Here is a 14,366-nt window from a genome sequence, read left to right on the forward strand (position 1 = left end):
TTGAGCCTGGTTTCTCCCGTGGTATTTTCCGCCATTCTGTCACCTAATGGAGTTTGCGTTTCGTGCCACTGTTGCCTCTGGCCTGCTTTGTTGGGGACAATTTTATTGATCTATCTGTACTGACGCTGCTGACTGTACAACAGCTGAAATGCAGAATTTTCCTGTTATCACTGTAAAGCTGCTTTGAAACAATCTGTATTGTATAAAGCGCTAGCCTATATAAATGATGGTGACTTGACTTGACATTCCACTTACCTAGAGCATGTCAAGGCAGTTTTCCAGGCATCCTCAAACGAAAGCAAGAGCAGTCTCAGTTGATACTGTAATATCCTATTGGCGAAACAGATTTGGCAAATGCTCCAGTGCATATTTTTGTTTGCGCTCTGGAGAACGTCAAATGTTTCTATTTGTGCTGTGTTTTTGCAGCGGTGGGCAGAGTGGCCAAATCACAGACATGTTTGTTGATCCTTGAAGTTGAATGTGGTGGCTATCAGAGTTATGCCCCCATTCATTCATTACTGATAATGCCATTTACTAATCAGCAGAATAGAGTGTTTTTATAGCATTAAAAGTAATCGAACTCTCTAAAACAATTGAGAAATCAAATTTTCCTTGAGCTTTTGACATAAGAATATCCCGTAAGTTTCAGAACTTAAAACTTCCTCGTTAGTCCAAAAACAGCTTTTATTGTAACCAAGCCCAGATTACGACTCATGGAATGTGCCTATATATGACAAATAGGCAAAAGACCGCCTCTGCAGAAGAAGATCAATGCCTACCTACTTCATCATTGCATCTTTGGCCACCGCCCACTGGCATGTTAGTGATGACGAGACGAGGAGAGAAGAGCGACACAGGACACTTCCAAGACAGAACACGTCCAAATAAACTTTCACTCTATGATGGTTAAACTTAGCAGCTAATCCGCGAATCACATGCGTGCCGAACTAGACGGCCTGGTCCGTACGGATCAACTGCGATCCGTTGCACCCCTAATAATGAATGAACATGCTTATCATCATGATTGCAATTATACCAGAGATGGAGGATAATCTTACTCCTATAAGTAAACCTGTCCCTGTTTCACACAAAATGCCAAAAATGTCGGTACGCAAAAGCACTTCCTTCCACTTTTTCTGGTGCCCATCATTTATTTTTATCACGCATATGACAAAATGCGATTTTTTAACCGCAAAGGCTGCGATTACACTGGTCACGTGACACGTGAGTAAAGCAGTCTGCAATTTGGCACGCTACGCATATAGGCCTAGCATACAGGAAAGAACAGTTTATGTTTACTTTATGCAATATTTGTTTCGGTCATACTATACAATAGTAAAAGATTCTCTCTCCAACGATTCTGGATCGATTCTGATCGATTCGGGGGGGTTGTTGGAGAATAGCAAGAGGTAGGCTCATGCTGTTAAGTGTACTGCACGTGTTAAGTGTATTATTTACATTGCAATACCCATAAATGGTAAGATGCACGTAAATTGTTGCGTCCAACATTGTTGAAATTTACAACTGTACTTCGGTTTCTTTGCGGGGACACCGCCTTCACCTGCCATGTCTATCGGCTCGCTTTCGGGTTAAACTTTCCCCGACTGCGCAACTGGGTTATAGGTTGCCAGGTTGAGGTGACAAACGGGTTGAAATTGCATATGGTGTGTGGATTGTGTGAATATAATGCATTTAATATAAGATCTGGCAACTGGTCAACATTAGACAAACATATTGGTCCGATTATTCATAAAGGAGTTTGGGCCATGCAAATTACGGGAGTTTCCCGGGAGAAATAACAAACCTGGAGGGGTCCGGGAGATAGGGCTAAAAAACAGGAGAAACCCGGGAAAAACGGGAGTGTTGACAGGTATGTCCATGATGGGGGATTTTCTGACATACACTTGGCTTGTATTGTTCAAATATCATTGTCACCTGCTCTGTTGGGGGGTAATTCATGTATACTATATAGTCTTGCTTGCTCACAGCAGCGTGTTGTTGTGTATGTATTGGCAGTAGCAAGTTCTGTACTTGCTCTGCAGCAGAAGCAGCAATAACCAACAGCAGCGTAGCAGATCTATTCCGCCAAGACCAAACATATTAACATAGTCATTAACATACACAATATATATGATCCCATAACCTTACCCATAAAGCTAAACATAACCACTGTTAAAAATATTAAGTAAAAAATGCTGTCAATTTGTCAATACTGTATTTTTTTTAATCTATGCAAATATAAGTAAACATTTGTGAGGTAGAAACATACAAAAAGTGAGTGTGCACTTAATGTATTTGTAAACATTAAAAGGAACACTTGATATGAATGCAATTAATGTCCAATAAAGGTTGGTTTAAAGCACTTAATGACCAATATTCCTGCTGTCTGTGTTTTTAATGAAAACTCACTGCTCTTGTATTAATAACGTTTATACAACTTTTGTAAATGTATACAGTGAAGATTATATGCAGTATTATTTTACATTTAGATAAAATGTTAATTTCTGTACCTGAAAACTACTGTTAGATCTACCTAAAACCTAAAAGCACTGTTTATTTCATTTGTGTCTTTGTTCTACTGTATTTATTTGTGCTATTACTTGTAATTTGATTATTAGTTCCGTTTACTTGTCTTAATGTTTTACATTTATATTAGGATGGTAGTTTTAGCTGTGGTATCGAAATTGGAATAGAGAATTGTGAATTTTCACTTGTATCTAACATTTTGGTGTCATAACTTTCATGGCTGGTAAAAAAAATATGTATCGCTGGTAAATTTTCATAAGTCATAAGCCCTTTAACATTTAATATATTTTAACATCATAAAAACGTTTGTTATTAATGTTTCACAATATTGCTGTTTTAATGTAGTTTTGATCAAATAAATCCAGCCTTGGTGAGCATGAGACTTTTCAAAAACAATCTAAAGGCAATTGTACTCTATTGTTTTGGTCCATGTGGACTATGATGTTCTGTATAACTCACAAGCTAACCTGTTCTCCCATTTTTTGTGCACATGCAGCTAACATCATCCACGGACACCAGTAACTTTGACAGCTTCCCAGAGGACAATGAAGACCCACCACCTGATGATAATTCAGGCTGGGATACAGACTTCTAAACAGGCCCAAACACGTGCACACATACACAGACACACAACGTCAGCCTGGGATACACATGCTGACCTACCAAATGGACTGAGGGAGAAGAGGAAGATGGATTTTATTCCATCATGAAATGAAGTGACTGTCAAGACCCGGAGACAAAAACGTGAGCGTGTCTGTGTGCGTGTTCACCTTTGACCCTTAATAACCACCTTTACTGTGAGATAACTGAGGACACAGTCCATTTAGGGAAAAGGCTGTGACCTCAGTGATTTGTTCTTCTCCCTGATTGGCTGTAAACTCATCAATCCGTGTGCAGACTACTCTAAAGAAGACCACACTGTATGTCGCAGGAGTCCCGTCAGACCTGAATGTTGCTCTTAAAGTAATACTCATTCCTTTTAGCACATGTACATAACAGCATAGTATCACTACCCCGAAAAACTCACGCGTACGCTGGCGGTCCTCACATTTATCGGTTTATCGCTAATGTGTATCATAATACGTCAATCATAAGACTCAGTTTCACCCTCTTCAAACACACAGACATTATAGACGCATCTTCTCGCCTCTCTTTGCTGTTAATTTATTGTTGTGCCAGTCGGCCATTACAGGTTATGATATTCAGAGCCCAGCGCTGGTTTTCTCAAACTGTATCCCATGAAATGATGTGCCTCAAATTCATAGCTCCATTGATGGTGTACTGTATTTATTGTCTCAGATTTATAATAATGATGAGGTAAGTACTGACCACTGTGAACGGCCAGATTTTAAACAGGAACGGACCTGGGATTGGTTTTCCTTTTATGGCCATTTCTTCTTAACCCTGACTAATTCGACTGCAGGTACAACATAATCCTGATTTGTCCAGAGATTCAGCCGTGTCAGATCATGAACAGTATTAGTGCCTTAAATCAATGGCATTCTGCTACGCTCCTCATGCTGCATGTCAGAATACGATCCCTTCAGCCCGCTGCTGTCCATCTGTCTAGTTCTTTTTTTTACACAATAAAGCGACTGTTTTAGACACTCCCTGTATCCTCACATGATCTTCAGCTGTCTTTTATACATCTGAAATGTTTGTTCTGTTCAATTTCTGTTAGAAATTCTGTCCTATTTACTCAACCTCGTTCGCCCAAATCACCTTTTCATAGATGAGTTGAAGTGACGTGAGGGTGAGTAAATGATATTTTAACTTTTGGGTGAAGTGTTCTGTAAAGCGGTGTGTTATGATGCCCTCGGTGGCAGAACAATTCAGCTCGGTCAAATTCATTCTCAACAACACCACCACACTACTTCAAGCCGTTCATTTGTTCTAAAAAACATGCAGTGTGCTTCATTCTGTCTGCACTTTTAGAGGTGCATGATTGTAGTGACTAAAGTTCAGCGACCTCATCTATAAAACGTACGTACACAGATTTAATCTTTTGAGTGTGCGTACTCCAACGTTCAGATTTATAAGATAAATCAGTCTTTGACGTGGAAAAGTGCTTAGCACCACGTCAGGTTCTAAGCAGGTGTACACACTTTTCCCTGGCTCAAATGTAGGACGGTTTCTACTCAACATTTTAGCCTCCTTTTAGGACCATTAAGATTTTTTACTATTTTTTTTGTTCATAACCAAGCATGCATATGCATTATAATTCTAATTATTCTCCATTAACTTAGATTATGTTGTATTACAGATTGATAAAGGAATCTGCATGATAAAGGAAGAACAACACATTCTATGATCTACAAATGATTGAAATATATATATATTTTTTTTACATTATATTAAAGGTACAATATGCAACAATTTTTTGCCGCTAGAGGGCGCTACATTCCAAACAACAACAACGGCGTAGCTTGATGACGATGTGAAGGAGCGTGGAATGATGGGAACTGTCGTTTTAAACTCCACCGTGGATGTAAATCAGTCAGACGGGAATCGAAAAATCATGTTCATGGATGAGGTTAAGTTTTATTTTTATAATGACATGCTTTTTGTGGCGAGGGGGGCGTGGTTCAGCGCGGTCTGTAATGGCAGAGAGAAGAGACGAGCGTCCCGCAAGTAGGTCAAGTGCAAATGACGAACACCTGTGTCTTATTGCAGTGATCGGCGTGGAGAGACCGCTTATAAGCCGCGGGCTGGAACGAGAGAGAGACTGGAGAGAATTGGACGCGGAGAAAGAAAACCGGTGGATCCGAGCTCTCATTTTTGAACTGTTTTGTGCCATCGCGGTTGCCACGGTGAATGCGCGTTGTGCACGACTTTTGTTTGTTTTGCTTTATTTTAATAAAGTACGAGTCCCAGTCACGCCGACCCCTGTCTTCTTCCTTCCTGACTCTGGAACCTCATCACACTTTTATTTCATTAAAATGAATTAACAGCAAGAAAAGTAAGGTTTAATACTACATTGGTTATCATAGATGTTACTGTATGTCGAATTCATTGTTGTGATAACGCGGCGCAGTTTTACGTGTTCTAAACAATTGTTGTAAAAGTACATTCGAACATACCCACATCATTTGCCAAAATACTGATTAATCTTTATGTATAAGACATGCTATATTTATTTACATGGTCATAAAAACCAGACGTGATAAACAATGTCAATAAACTAAACACAAACCTAAAGCAATAATACTTCCCTTGCATAAACATAACTATTACCGAATGCTACATTTGGAAAATATAAAATTAAGCATGCTTTGTCGACAGAACCAGCTGCAATCGGTAAAGAATAATTGCGGAAACCGAGGGTAACGCGGATATGACGCAACTGACTGGCGACTCCCAGCTCCCCCCTGGTCTAACGCCCCGTTTCCTTGGTTAAAATCGCAATTTTCTCGCGATTTAAAAATAGTTGGAAACATTTGGGATATTGTAAGTAATCAACTTAACAAAATATATAACACTGGCCTTGAGATTATGGGATATTTTAATGCAAATTTCTTACATATTGTACCTTTAATGAGAATTTGGGAGGAAAAAACTATTTTAAATGTATTAAATGCTTTATAATATTATTTATTTTCTTTTGGAATGAAATATGATCAAAACATGTTGTCATGTTTCATGAGATTCACTTATTTCCCTTTGCTTGTCCTCTCTAAACACATCCGTGTTGAAATAATACATGAAGGACCTCAAAGCTGATACATTTACCTTGATTAAATGACGGTGTGGTGTGGTGGATGTGGTGATCTGCTGTTTTCTCACAGAAAAGGCCATTAGAGATGCACAGGTCGACCGGCCATAAATCGTAACCGGTTAGTTTTATTTTTGCTGATCTCTATTCTGGACTTGCACACAAAATGCATAGTAATATTTCCACACAAATGAAATTTTGGGAAATTATTTCAAAGTCTACAAACAGGACATAACAGGGATAGTTCACACACAAAAAAATGTTGTTCTAAACCTATATGTTATGAATTTCTTTTTTCTGCTGAACACAAAATTTTGAAGAATGTGGATGGTTGATGGATCCCATTGACTTCCATAATATTTTTTTCCCCATATTATGTCAATTGGGCCTAATAACTGTTTGGTTACCCATATTATTCAAATTATTTTATGCTCAGCAGAAGAAAGAAATTCATACAGGTTTGGAACAACTTGAGTGATAAAATAAATGATAACAGAATTTACATTTTTAGGTGAACTATCACTTTAACACAAGCCAGAGATGGGACACGCTAAAAGACCAGCAGAGCAAATACTGTACCAGCACAGCAAGCTCAAGCTCATACTCAATCATACGTACTCTATTTGGCTCAAGTACACCTGGCTGCACCTGGGTTACACGTGTCGCTCCGCCTCATACTTATTTTGATTGGCTCGGTCACCTTTCCTTGGCATACATGGCAGGAAATGTGTTAGTTGTCTTCACTTAATGCACAGACAATACAACATTAGCCTACAGTACATCCCACACTGACAAGATAAATTAATTATGAAATATTTATCCATGGTGGACAGTGTACACAAACCCTGTACTTAAGTTAAAGTAGAGAAACACTAATACAGTATTACTCCAGTAAAAGAGAGGTTTCTAATGCAACAAATAAAATAGACCGTAGACTTTAGGAGCACACGTGATCTGAGAATATCATATTACTCTCGGATCTTGGCTCATTTGAGCGGGACAAGACACATCAAATGTTTATCGGCTCAAAAGATTTGCTCACAAAACGGACATCACTATTGTGTCTGAGAAAAACTTGATTTCTTCACTTTAAAATAATGAGGAGCATTTTTCCTGAAATGAAGTGGAGGTAAAAAGTCTGGTATTATGCTTTGCAAAAATACTTTTTTTGCCGTTTTATTTATTTATATATTTTTTCCCCTATGGTGATACACTTGCCTTGTTCATTCATGTGCCATGTATATTCCTATATTCCATGTGTAAGGTCACATGCAGAGTTCCTCTACTAAACATATGCTGCTGAAATACAGAGAAACCTCTTTAAAAACTCTGAACCTCATTTCTATATTAATAAATATATATTTTTTAAATCCCCTACAAGATTTTTAATGATTTCCTCAATGAAGTCTTCTAATCTGTAGGGGGCACCAGTTCACCATTTGATTTCAGGAAAAAAACGCCAGCAATACTAAACATTCATTTGAAGACCACTATCAGTCTGTTATAATCTTACACCGACTCACAGTCAATTTCTATGAAACTATGAAAAATATGTAACTGAACAGAGTGACACTTAATGTTCTCTGTAATATCTAATTACTAAATGACAGAAAAAAAGAAGCGTTAAGATCAACAAACTGCTGAAAAAAAAAAAAAATAGAATGAAGATTTGTATCTTTAATATTAATAAATAGATCAGAAAAGTATTTGTATGTGTTTTCTACAATGTATTTGACACCAAAATCTGATTGCTTGGCAAATATAGAGTCTTTATTAATGCTATATTAAATTATTCCACTAATTTATTTCAATGAAAAGTTATCCTCTTGATTTCTTCTCCACTTTCAATTCAAACTGGTATAGGTCTATTTTAAATGTACATTATTTAACATAATTGTTATGATAATAGTTGAACTGTGATATGTCCTGAACTAATGTAGACAATATAAGCACTGCATGTAAGTTAAGTGAATCCTGAACTCAGTTAAACCCTGTATTTTGTACCCACAGAAGATGCACTTAGTTTCAATGAAGAGGAAGATCTGTTTTTATTGCCGTAAGTTAGATAAACGTGCGAAACATTAACGTGCATATTTTTATGTGCTGACAGAAAAATGATAAGGTTAAGGCTCTAGCCCTAGTTAACAGAGGTCTGCTGACAGGTACTGTCTGTATAATGATATCCCTCAAATTCCACTTTAAGCACTTCAAGTTGTCAGTCTGTTTCTGAGGGGGCGCGACGGTAATTACGCACAACTATTGCGAAAGACGTAGCGAAATTTCACCAATCCCTATTACGACAAGGGCGTGGCTTTTGAATATTCATTAGGTTACGCAATCGGTCGGTGCTAAGCAGCGTCTGCAAGGGTCATTAATATTCATGAGCCGGGGATGCTGCGCGCCTCTCGGCAGAAGTACTCCGATCGCCTGCGCAGACATGAGTTCACACAGCGCGTCTGCGCAGACGATGAGAGGGGAGGTGGAGAGCGTGTTTGATGCACTTATAGTACAGTAATTTAAAAGGGGCGGGAATATACAAACAGTCCCGCATGTATAAAACTCTTGGAGACACATGAAGGGCTGTGGAGTTTGGACATTATGCGTGACATACTGGCAGAGAAGAACACGAGGAACATGCTCTCACTACTCACCGTTGTGACTGTTTATCTCGCGGTTTGGGGAGGAATCACTGCAGATGCTCAAGTCGGACCTGTGTTACGGAACTCCATCAGGCATCTTCCCGCAGCATCCAGTCCGAGTGACGCGGTGAGCGCGAGCCCGCGCGTGACCGGCGCCGCAGACAGCCACGCTCCGGCGGTACGTGTTCACAGGATGCTGAAACCCACAGAGGATTTAACAGGACTCAGTTTACATTTAGACTTTGAGATTCTTTTTTAAAATTCTTTTGGAGTTGTGTGGCATATGTGTGCTTTTAAAGGAGCGCTTTAAATAAAGTGTATCATTATGATTTGCTCTTCCACAGTCGCCGAACTGCGCCGCTGATGCCGAGTGCGGGCCCGGTGAGTTTTGTAACGGCTCTCGGGGAGTTTGTCTCTCGTGCCGCAGGCGGAGAAAGCGGTGCGCTCGTGACGGGATGTGCTGCGCTGGAAACCGATGCATCAACGGTACAAACAAACCAGACAGCGTCTTATGGTTTCATCATGGTTTGTATGAAGACTCATTTTCCCATATCGTGTTTCTCTCTCAGGTGTGTGTCAACCTGCGGATGCAGAAGCTGTCGTCACGGTAGACGCCGATCAACCGGTTGGCAAAACGGAGGTGCAAAGTGTAACTGTAACACGTGGGCAGAACTCCACACATCCCAAAAGAACCAACGTCCTACCAAAACAACAGCAGCCACTGAAAGGTATCACATCTGTCTCCTCTCTTCTCATCTCTTCTCTCCTCCTGTTCTCATCTTCTCTTTTAGTTTCTTTTCCTCTTCCCTCTTCTCATGAAATTCTCCTTTATTGGTCTGACTTTTTAATCTTGTTGGATATTTGTCTCGTCTTTTCTTTTCTCATCTTAGCTCATCTCTTCTCTTCTCAGACTCTGTTTTCTCTTTTCACCTTGCCTCTCCTCATCTTTTATCCTTGCCTCTGAAATAAATTCCCATTCACTGATGTGCCTTAAAAAGGCCTTTTTTCTTGTCTCTTGTCTCCAGAAAAGAACAGGTGAGATGAGAAACCTGGAGACAAGAGACAAGACGAGATAAAAAAGGCAAGGCAGATGAATTAGGGATTTTATTTCAGAAAAGAGACCAGAAAAGAATGGATGAGACCAGAAAACTGGTCTCTTCTCATCTCGTCTCTTTTTTTAATCTCATCTAGTCTCTTCATATCAAAACTCGCTTTTCATTTCGTCTCGTCTCTGCAACTAGATCTGATTTTAAAACCTCCACCTCTTCTACATGCTGCTATCACATGACTCTGGAGGAGTGAACGCTGATGTGATGTATAATCTTGTCAGGTGGCGAGGGCGAGACGTGTCTGAGGTCTTCGGACTGTTTGGAAGGGCTGTGCTGCGCCCGACACTTCTGGTCCCGGATCTGTAAGCCCGTGCTGACGGAGGGACAGGTGTGCACGCGCCACCGGAGGAAAGGGGCTCACGGTCTGGAGATCTTCCAGCGCTGCGACTGCGGCTCCGGCCTGTCCTGCCGAGGCCAGAGAGAGAAACCCGGAGCAGAAAGCCGAAACCTCCACACCTGCCAACCGCGCTGACCCCGCAGAACCGCTCTCGGCTCCACACACACACACACAGCACACGCACGCATGCAGACACACATGCAGCGGCGGCAAAGGAAAACTGATTGCACGGAAGGATGCGCCATTTAAAAGGACTGATCGTATTTCCTGGACGGATGCAAAGAAACTGCACCGTACAGATGTTTCTGTTGTACACTCTGCTATTTAAGACTTTTTCCCCTGGGTCATCACAAAAGGCAGATTGCTTTTGTTTCCCTTTATAAGGAACTTCTTATTCTTCTTGCAGTAAATTACTGTATTGTAAATACGTAGTCAGAAATTGCACTTAACACTGAGCATATGGATCCTGTAAAAGTAGCATTTTATGATTCACACGATATTGTAAATGTGCCAGTCATATGATTTAGATGGTTAACAGTACTATTTTAAGCAAAGTGTATAGATATTTGTCTGATTAAAATCTATAAATGGAACAATAATGGACTTTTTACAATTCATACTGAGACCTAAAGAAACCACTTAGGGATGTTTTCATAATGGCATACACTGCTTGCTTTATTCAGCAGGTTACGCTTCCAGCAGCATCCAAAAACTTTGATTTAGCAAAAAATGCTTTATATTGTGTGTAGCAAAGTTGCTTGGGATAAAACACGTTTTCTAAATTAATAAATGTAAACGTAAATGTGAAAGAGTGTCCTAATTTCATGCATATAGCTTAGGTAAAAGCAAAAGCTGTCCATGTCTGCTTGATCATTGATCACCGCAGAATATCATTTCAACTTGTATTACAAAAAAACAAGTGCACTTCTGCATATTGTAATTTTTTTTAACAATTGTAAGGTCAGGTGGACAGAATATGAAGAGAAAAACAAACATTACTCTTAAAGGCCCACTGAAGTGCCTTGAAGCGCGCAGCTTTGTATGATGCGTTGACGTAATTTCCACTGAAACAGGAAGTTAAGGCGGGACATATTGAATGGCTCCTCCCCCTTTTCAAATAGCCAATACGTTGGATTCAATAGTAGAGGTGTGAATAAATTCTAGCCATTTCATTCTTAACCAACGTACAGAAAACGGAATAAATCTTGAGCGTTTGAGCAACCGAACACACATCTCCAACCCATATTGCTCTGTGACGTGTCAACGGTCGCTTTGGTCATGTGGTATTTATAGCATAGGGGGCGGAGCTTTAGATTCTAGAGAGCATTTGATTGGACAGAAGATGTGATGAGAAGCTGAAGTCCGCGGTGATGTCATAAAAATCCGTGATCCATTTTAGCGGAAGTGAGAGACTAAGTTTTGAATGCTTATATCTCCCAAATGTGAATTTTGTCATTTCTTTGGAACACACCAGCTTATTCATAACCTTAAGGGCAAGACTAACATATTCATACTAAAAGCTAAAAAAAATTAAAATAAAAAAAACACCTTACTTTTTGATTTCAGTGGCCTTTAACATAAAATATACTCTACCACATGTTCCTGATGCACTTGCCTGCTTTGTGACCTCATAGCTGAAGTTATCATGGCGAATAAACAAGCTCGGATCTCTGCTGAAGAGCCGTAATCCTTTTTGTAGCCGTATCCCTGTCTGTAGAAAAACACCTGACCACATGAAAGCCTGAATGGGCCCAAACAGCAGGGAAGTACAAAGCCGACAGGAGGATATCAAACGTGAAGAATCCCGAGGAAGTACAAGAGGATCAGCAGCAACAAACCTTTGGTGTGTCTGGCTAACTTCTAATTAGTCCTGCAGTCAGGCCTGAATTGCAGGTTAATCATAGAGATATCTGACCCTTTAATTACTTTATTATGCAGCCTATTTGGCACGCACACAGCATATAGTGCAGTTTAGAGAGAGTTCTGTGTTCACATAGATAAGAAACTTTAATTGTGCAGTCTGTAGTTGATTTCATTAATGGTTTGCATATGATCAATATATTTGCTTGATCTGAAGCTATTTAGGAAGGTATAGTCATGCCAAGACTTTCGCCTACTTTTAGGGCATAGCATAAGCATGTACTGTTTTTGTGAAGAAAAAGTGCACAGCTTTGGGACATACTTTGTCATAATTGTGTCTCTAACGGACAGGTCTGTCGCATAGTTACGTCAAAGATTATAGAATAACAAGATGTGTCACTCGTATTATTTTGAATGGGGAAAAGTGCAACGCTCAATATAGAGGAATAAGTCCCGCCTTCTAAATAAGAGCCAATTGGCGATTGGTAAAGCTGCTGTTAGAAGCTCAGGTTCCCATAGTAACAGTCAGACGCACGCTTCCACTGCTTGATCCATCCTGAAAAAGGTATTTTTCTGTCATGATTCGAGCGTTTAGAAACACCATTTATTGTCTGACAGTTGTTGTCAGATTTCATTGGTGATTTCAAATATGAAATTTAATCGTAAGCTTGTTTTGGAGATTTTGATGTTTCCCCATTCAAAGAGATAGGAGCTGCACTCGCTTGCCCGTGAGGCGTTTCAAAGATGGCCGCCGAGTGAAACTTTGGTTACGTGCATCCGGTCACCGTTTAAACTGCCCTGTCAATCTTGTCACAGTTAAAATCCTCCAACATTTCTCTCCGAAAAGTTAGGAAATGAAATTCAATTGAATGTGAAGCACGTTGATCTGCCAGTTGTGGATGTTTCATGCAGAGATTATGTGTTTGCATAATGATGCATTTAAAAGTTAATGACCAAACCTATTACAAAAGTTCACAATGCTGTTGCAGATTAAAAATAATGTGGATAACATTGAATAAACATTTTTGTCAGGTTGGATACTGATGGTTAAAGCTGAATTCAGTAACTTCGGGATTTCTTCGCTGTATTCTCGCTTTTTGCTCGCAGGTTTCTCTCTAGAGCTCCCCCCACAGCTTCGGAATAGATATTTGACAACACTGTTGTAAAAACTCTTTGGTGATTCTCAGACACCAGAGGCTAGTAGATCAACGACATCAAAGCAGATGGGACATTCTTTAAAACGTCTTCTTCATTCGGGTTCGAACAGCGTGAGGGAGCGCAATAATGACAGCTTTTTAGCAGATTTCTTTTGGCCGTAAAGCAATTGTTTACATTGCGAGACCTGATATCACGCGATACCCCAAAGTTGCAAGTGCGTATTTTCCGCTCACGGGCACCAGGGGGGTGCGAAACGACCACCATTCAACCCGAAATAAGTAATATAACCATTCCAATGACTCCGAAGCTGTTCAGTTAAGGTAAAAAAAGTTACTTAGTTCACCTTTAATCATTCAAACCCCTTTATCCAAACGTTTCTACATAGGCCTAACCATCGGACTCACATCTGCCATGTTTGTAGTTTAACACTTTATTTGTGTTTGTAGTTCTAATCGAATCCTCGTCCAACACCTTAGAGTGTGCATGGATCTGCACTTCAGATTCTGACCAGAAAAAGGAGACCATCTGGGTCTGGGGTTGGATTTGGGGTACACTAATTCTAATTTTGAATACTATTTAGGACGGATGGTATGCGAATTGGGACGCAGCAATGATGAAATGTTTGTCTGAAACACTTCCCAAAAACGAAAATTCTGGCAGTAATTACTCGTTCCAAACCCATAAGACTTTCGCTCATCTTCGGAACACAAATGAAGATCTTTTTAATGGAATCTGAGAGCTTTCTATCCCTCCATTGACAGTCTACGCAACTACCATTTTTAAGCCCAAGAAAGTTAGTGAAGACATCATTAAAGTAATCCATGTGACTCCAGTGGTTAAATCGAAATTTTATGAAGTGCTTTCTTTGCGCAAAAAAATTATTTGACCACTTTAATTACAAAATATGAATCTAAAAATTTTTTGAGTGAACTAACATCCAGGAAATGAAAAATAATTTGTTTGCCAATTTCAAGTCATTTATATGTTGTTATATAATGCAACAACATTCATTTTTTTAGGTGCCT

General features: G+C 39.7%; 2 protein-coding genes across 3 annotated transcripts in view; both read left to right on the forward strand.

Annotated features, from left to right (window-relative positions):
• prkg1a (protein kinase cGMP-dependent 1a) overlaps positions 1 to 4,133 on the forward strand; it is an 87,003-nt gene extending 82,870 nt beyond the window's left edge. For both annotated transcript variants that reach the window (XM_084390644.1, XM_084390643.1), the window contains exon 18: positions 3,023 to 4,133. In XM_084390644.1, the coding sequence (XP_084246770.1) occupies positions 3,023 to 3,121 (99 nt within the window). In that variant the 3' untranslated portion in view covers positions 3,122 to 4,133. The remainder of the gene's footprint in view (positions 1 to 3,022) is intronic.
• Positions 4,134 to 8,638: 4,505 nt separating this feature from the next.
• Positions 8,639 to 11,129, forward strand: dkk1a (dickkopf WNT signaling pathway inhibitor 1a). Its single transcript, XM_084392000.1, has 4 exons — positions 8,639 to 9,055; positions 9,222 to 9,363; positions 9,447 to 9,605; positions 10,208 to 11,129. The coding sequence occupies exons 1-4, from the start codon at positions 8,837 to 8,839 to the stop codon at positions 10,456 to 10,458; spliced, it is 771 nt and encodes a 256-aa protein (XP_084248126.1). The 5' UTR covers positions 8,639 to 8,836; the 3' UTR covers positions 10,459 to 11,129.
• Positions 11,130 to 14,366: the final 3,237 nt, after the last annotated feature.

This window comes from Rutilus rutilus (genome assembly GCF_951802725.1).
Source record: "Rutilus rutilus genome assembly, chromosome: 20".
In the NCBI taxonomy this organism is placed as follows: Eukaryota; Metazoa; Chordata; class Actinopteri; order Cypriniformes; family Leuciscidae; genus Rutilus; species Rutilus rutilus.

Bases quoted from the DNA above. Each gene is read 5' to 3' on its own strand.
- dkk1a (XM_084392000.1), top strand. From the start codon at position 8,837: ATGCGTGACATACTGGCAGAGAAGAACACGAGGAACATGCTCTCACTA. The intron at 9,056-9,221 runs GTACGTGTTCAC...GCTCTTCCACAG, and splicing joins CAGACAGCCACGCTCCGGCG to TCGCCGAACTGCGCCGCTGA. The intron at 9,364-9,446 runs GTACAAACAAAC...TTTCTCTCTCAG, and splicing joins TGGAAACCGATGCATCAACG to GTGTGTGTCAACCTGCGGAT.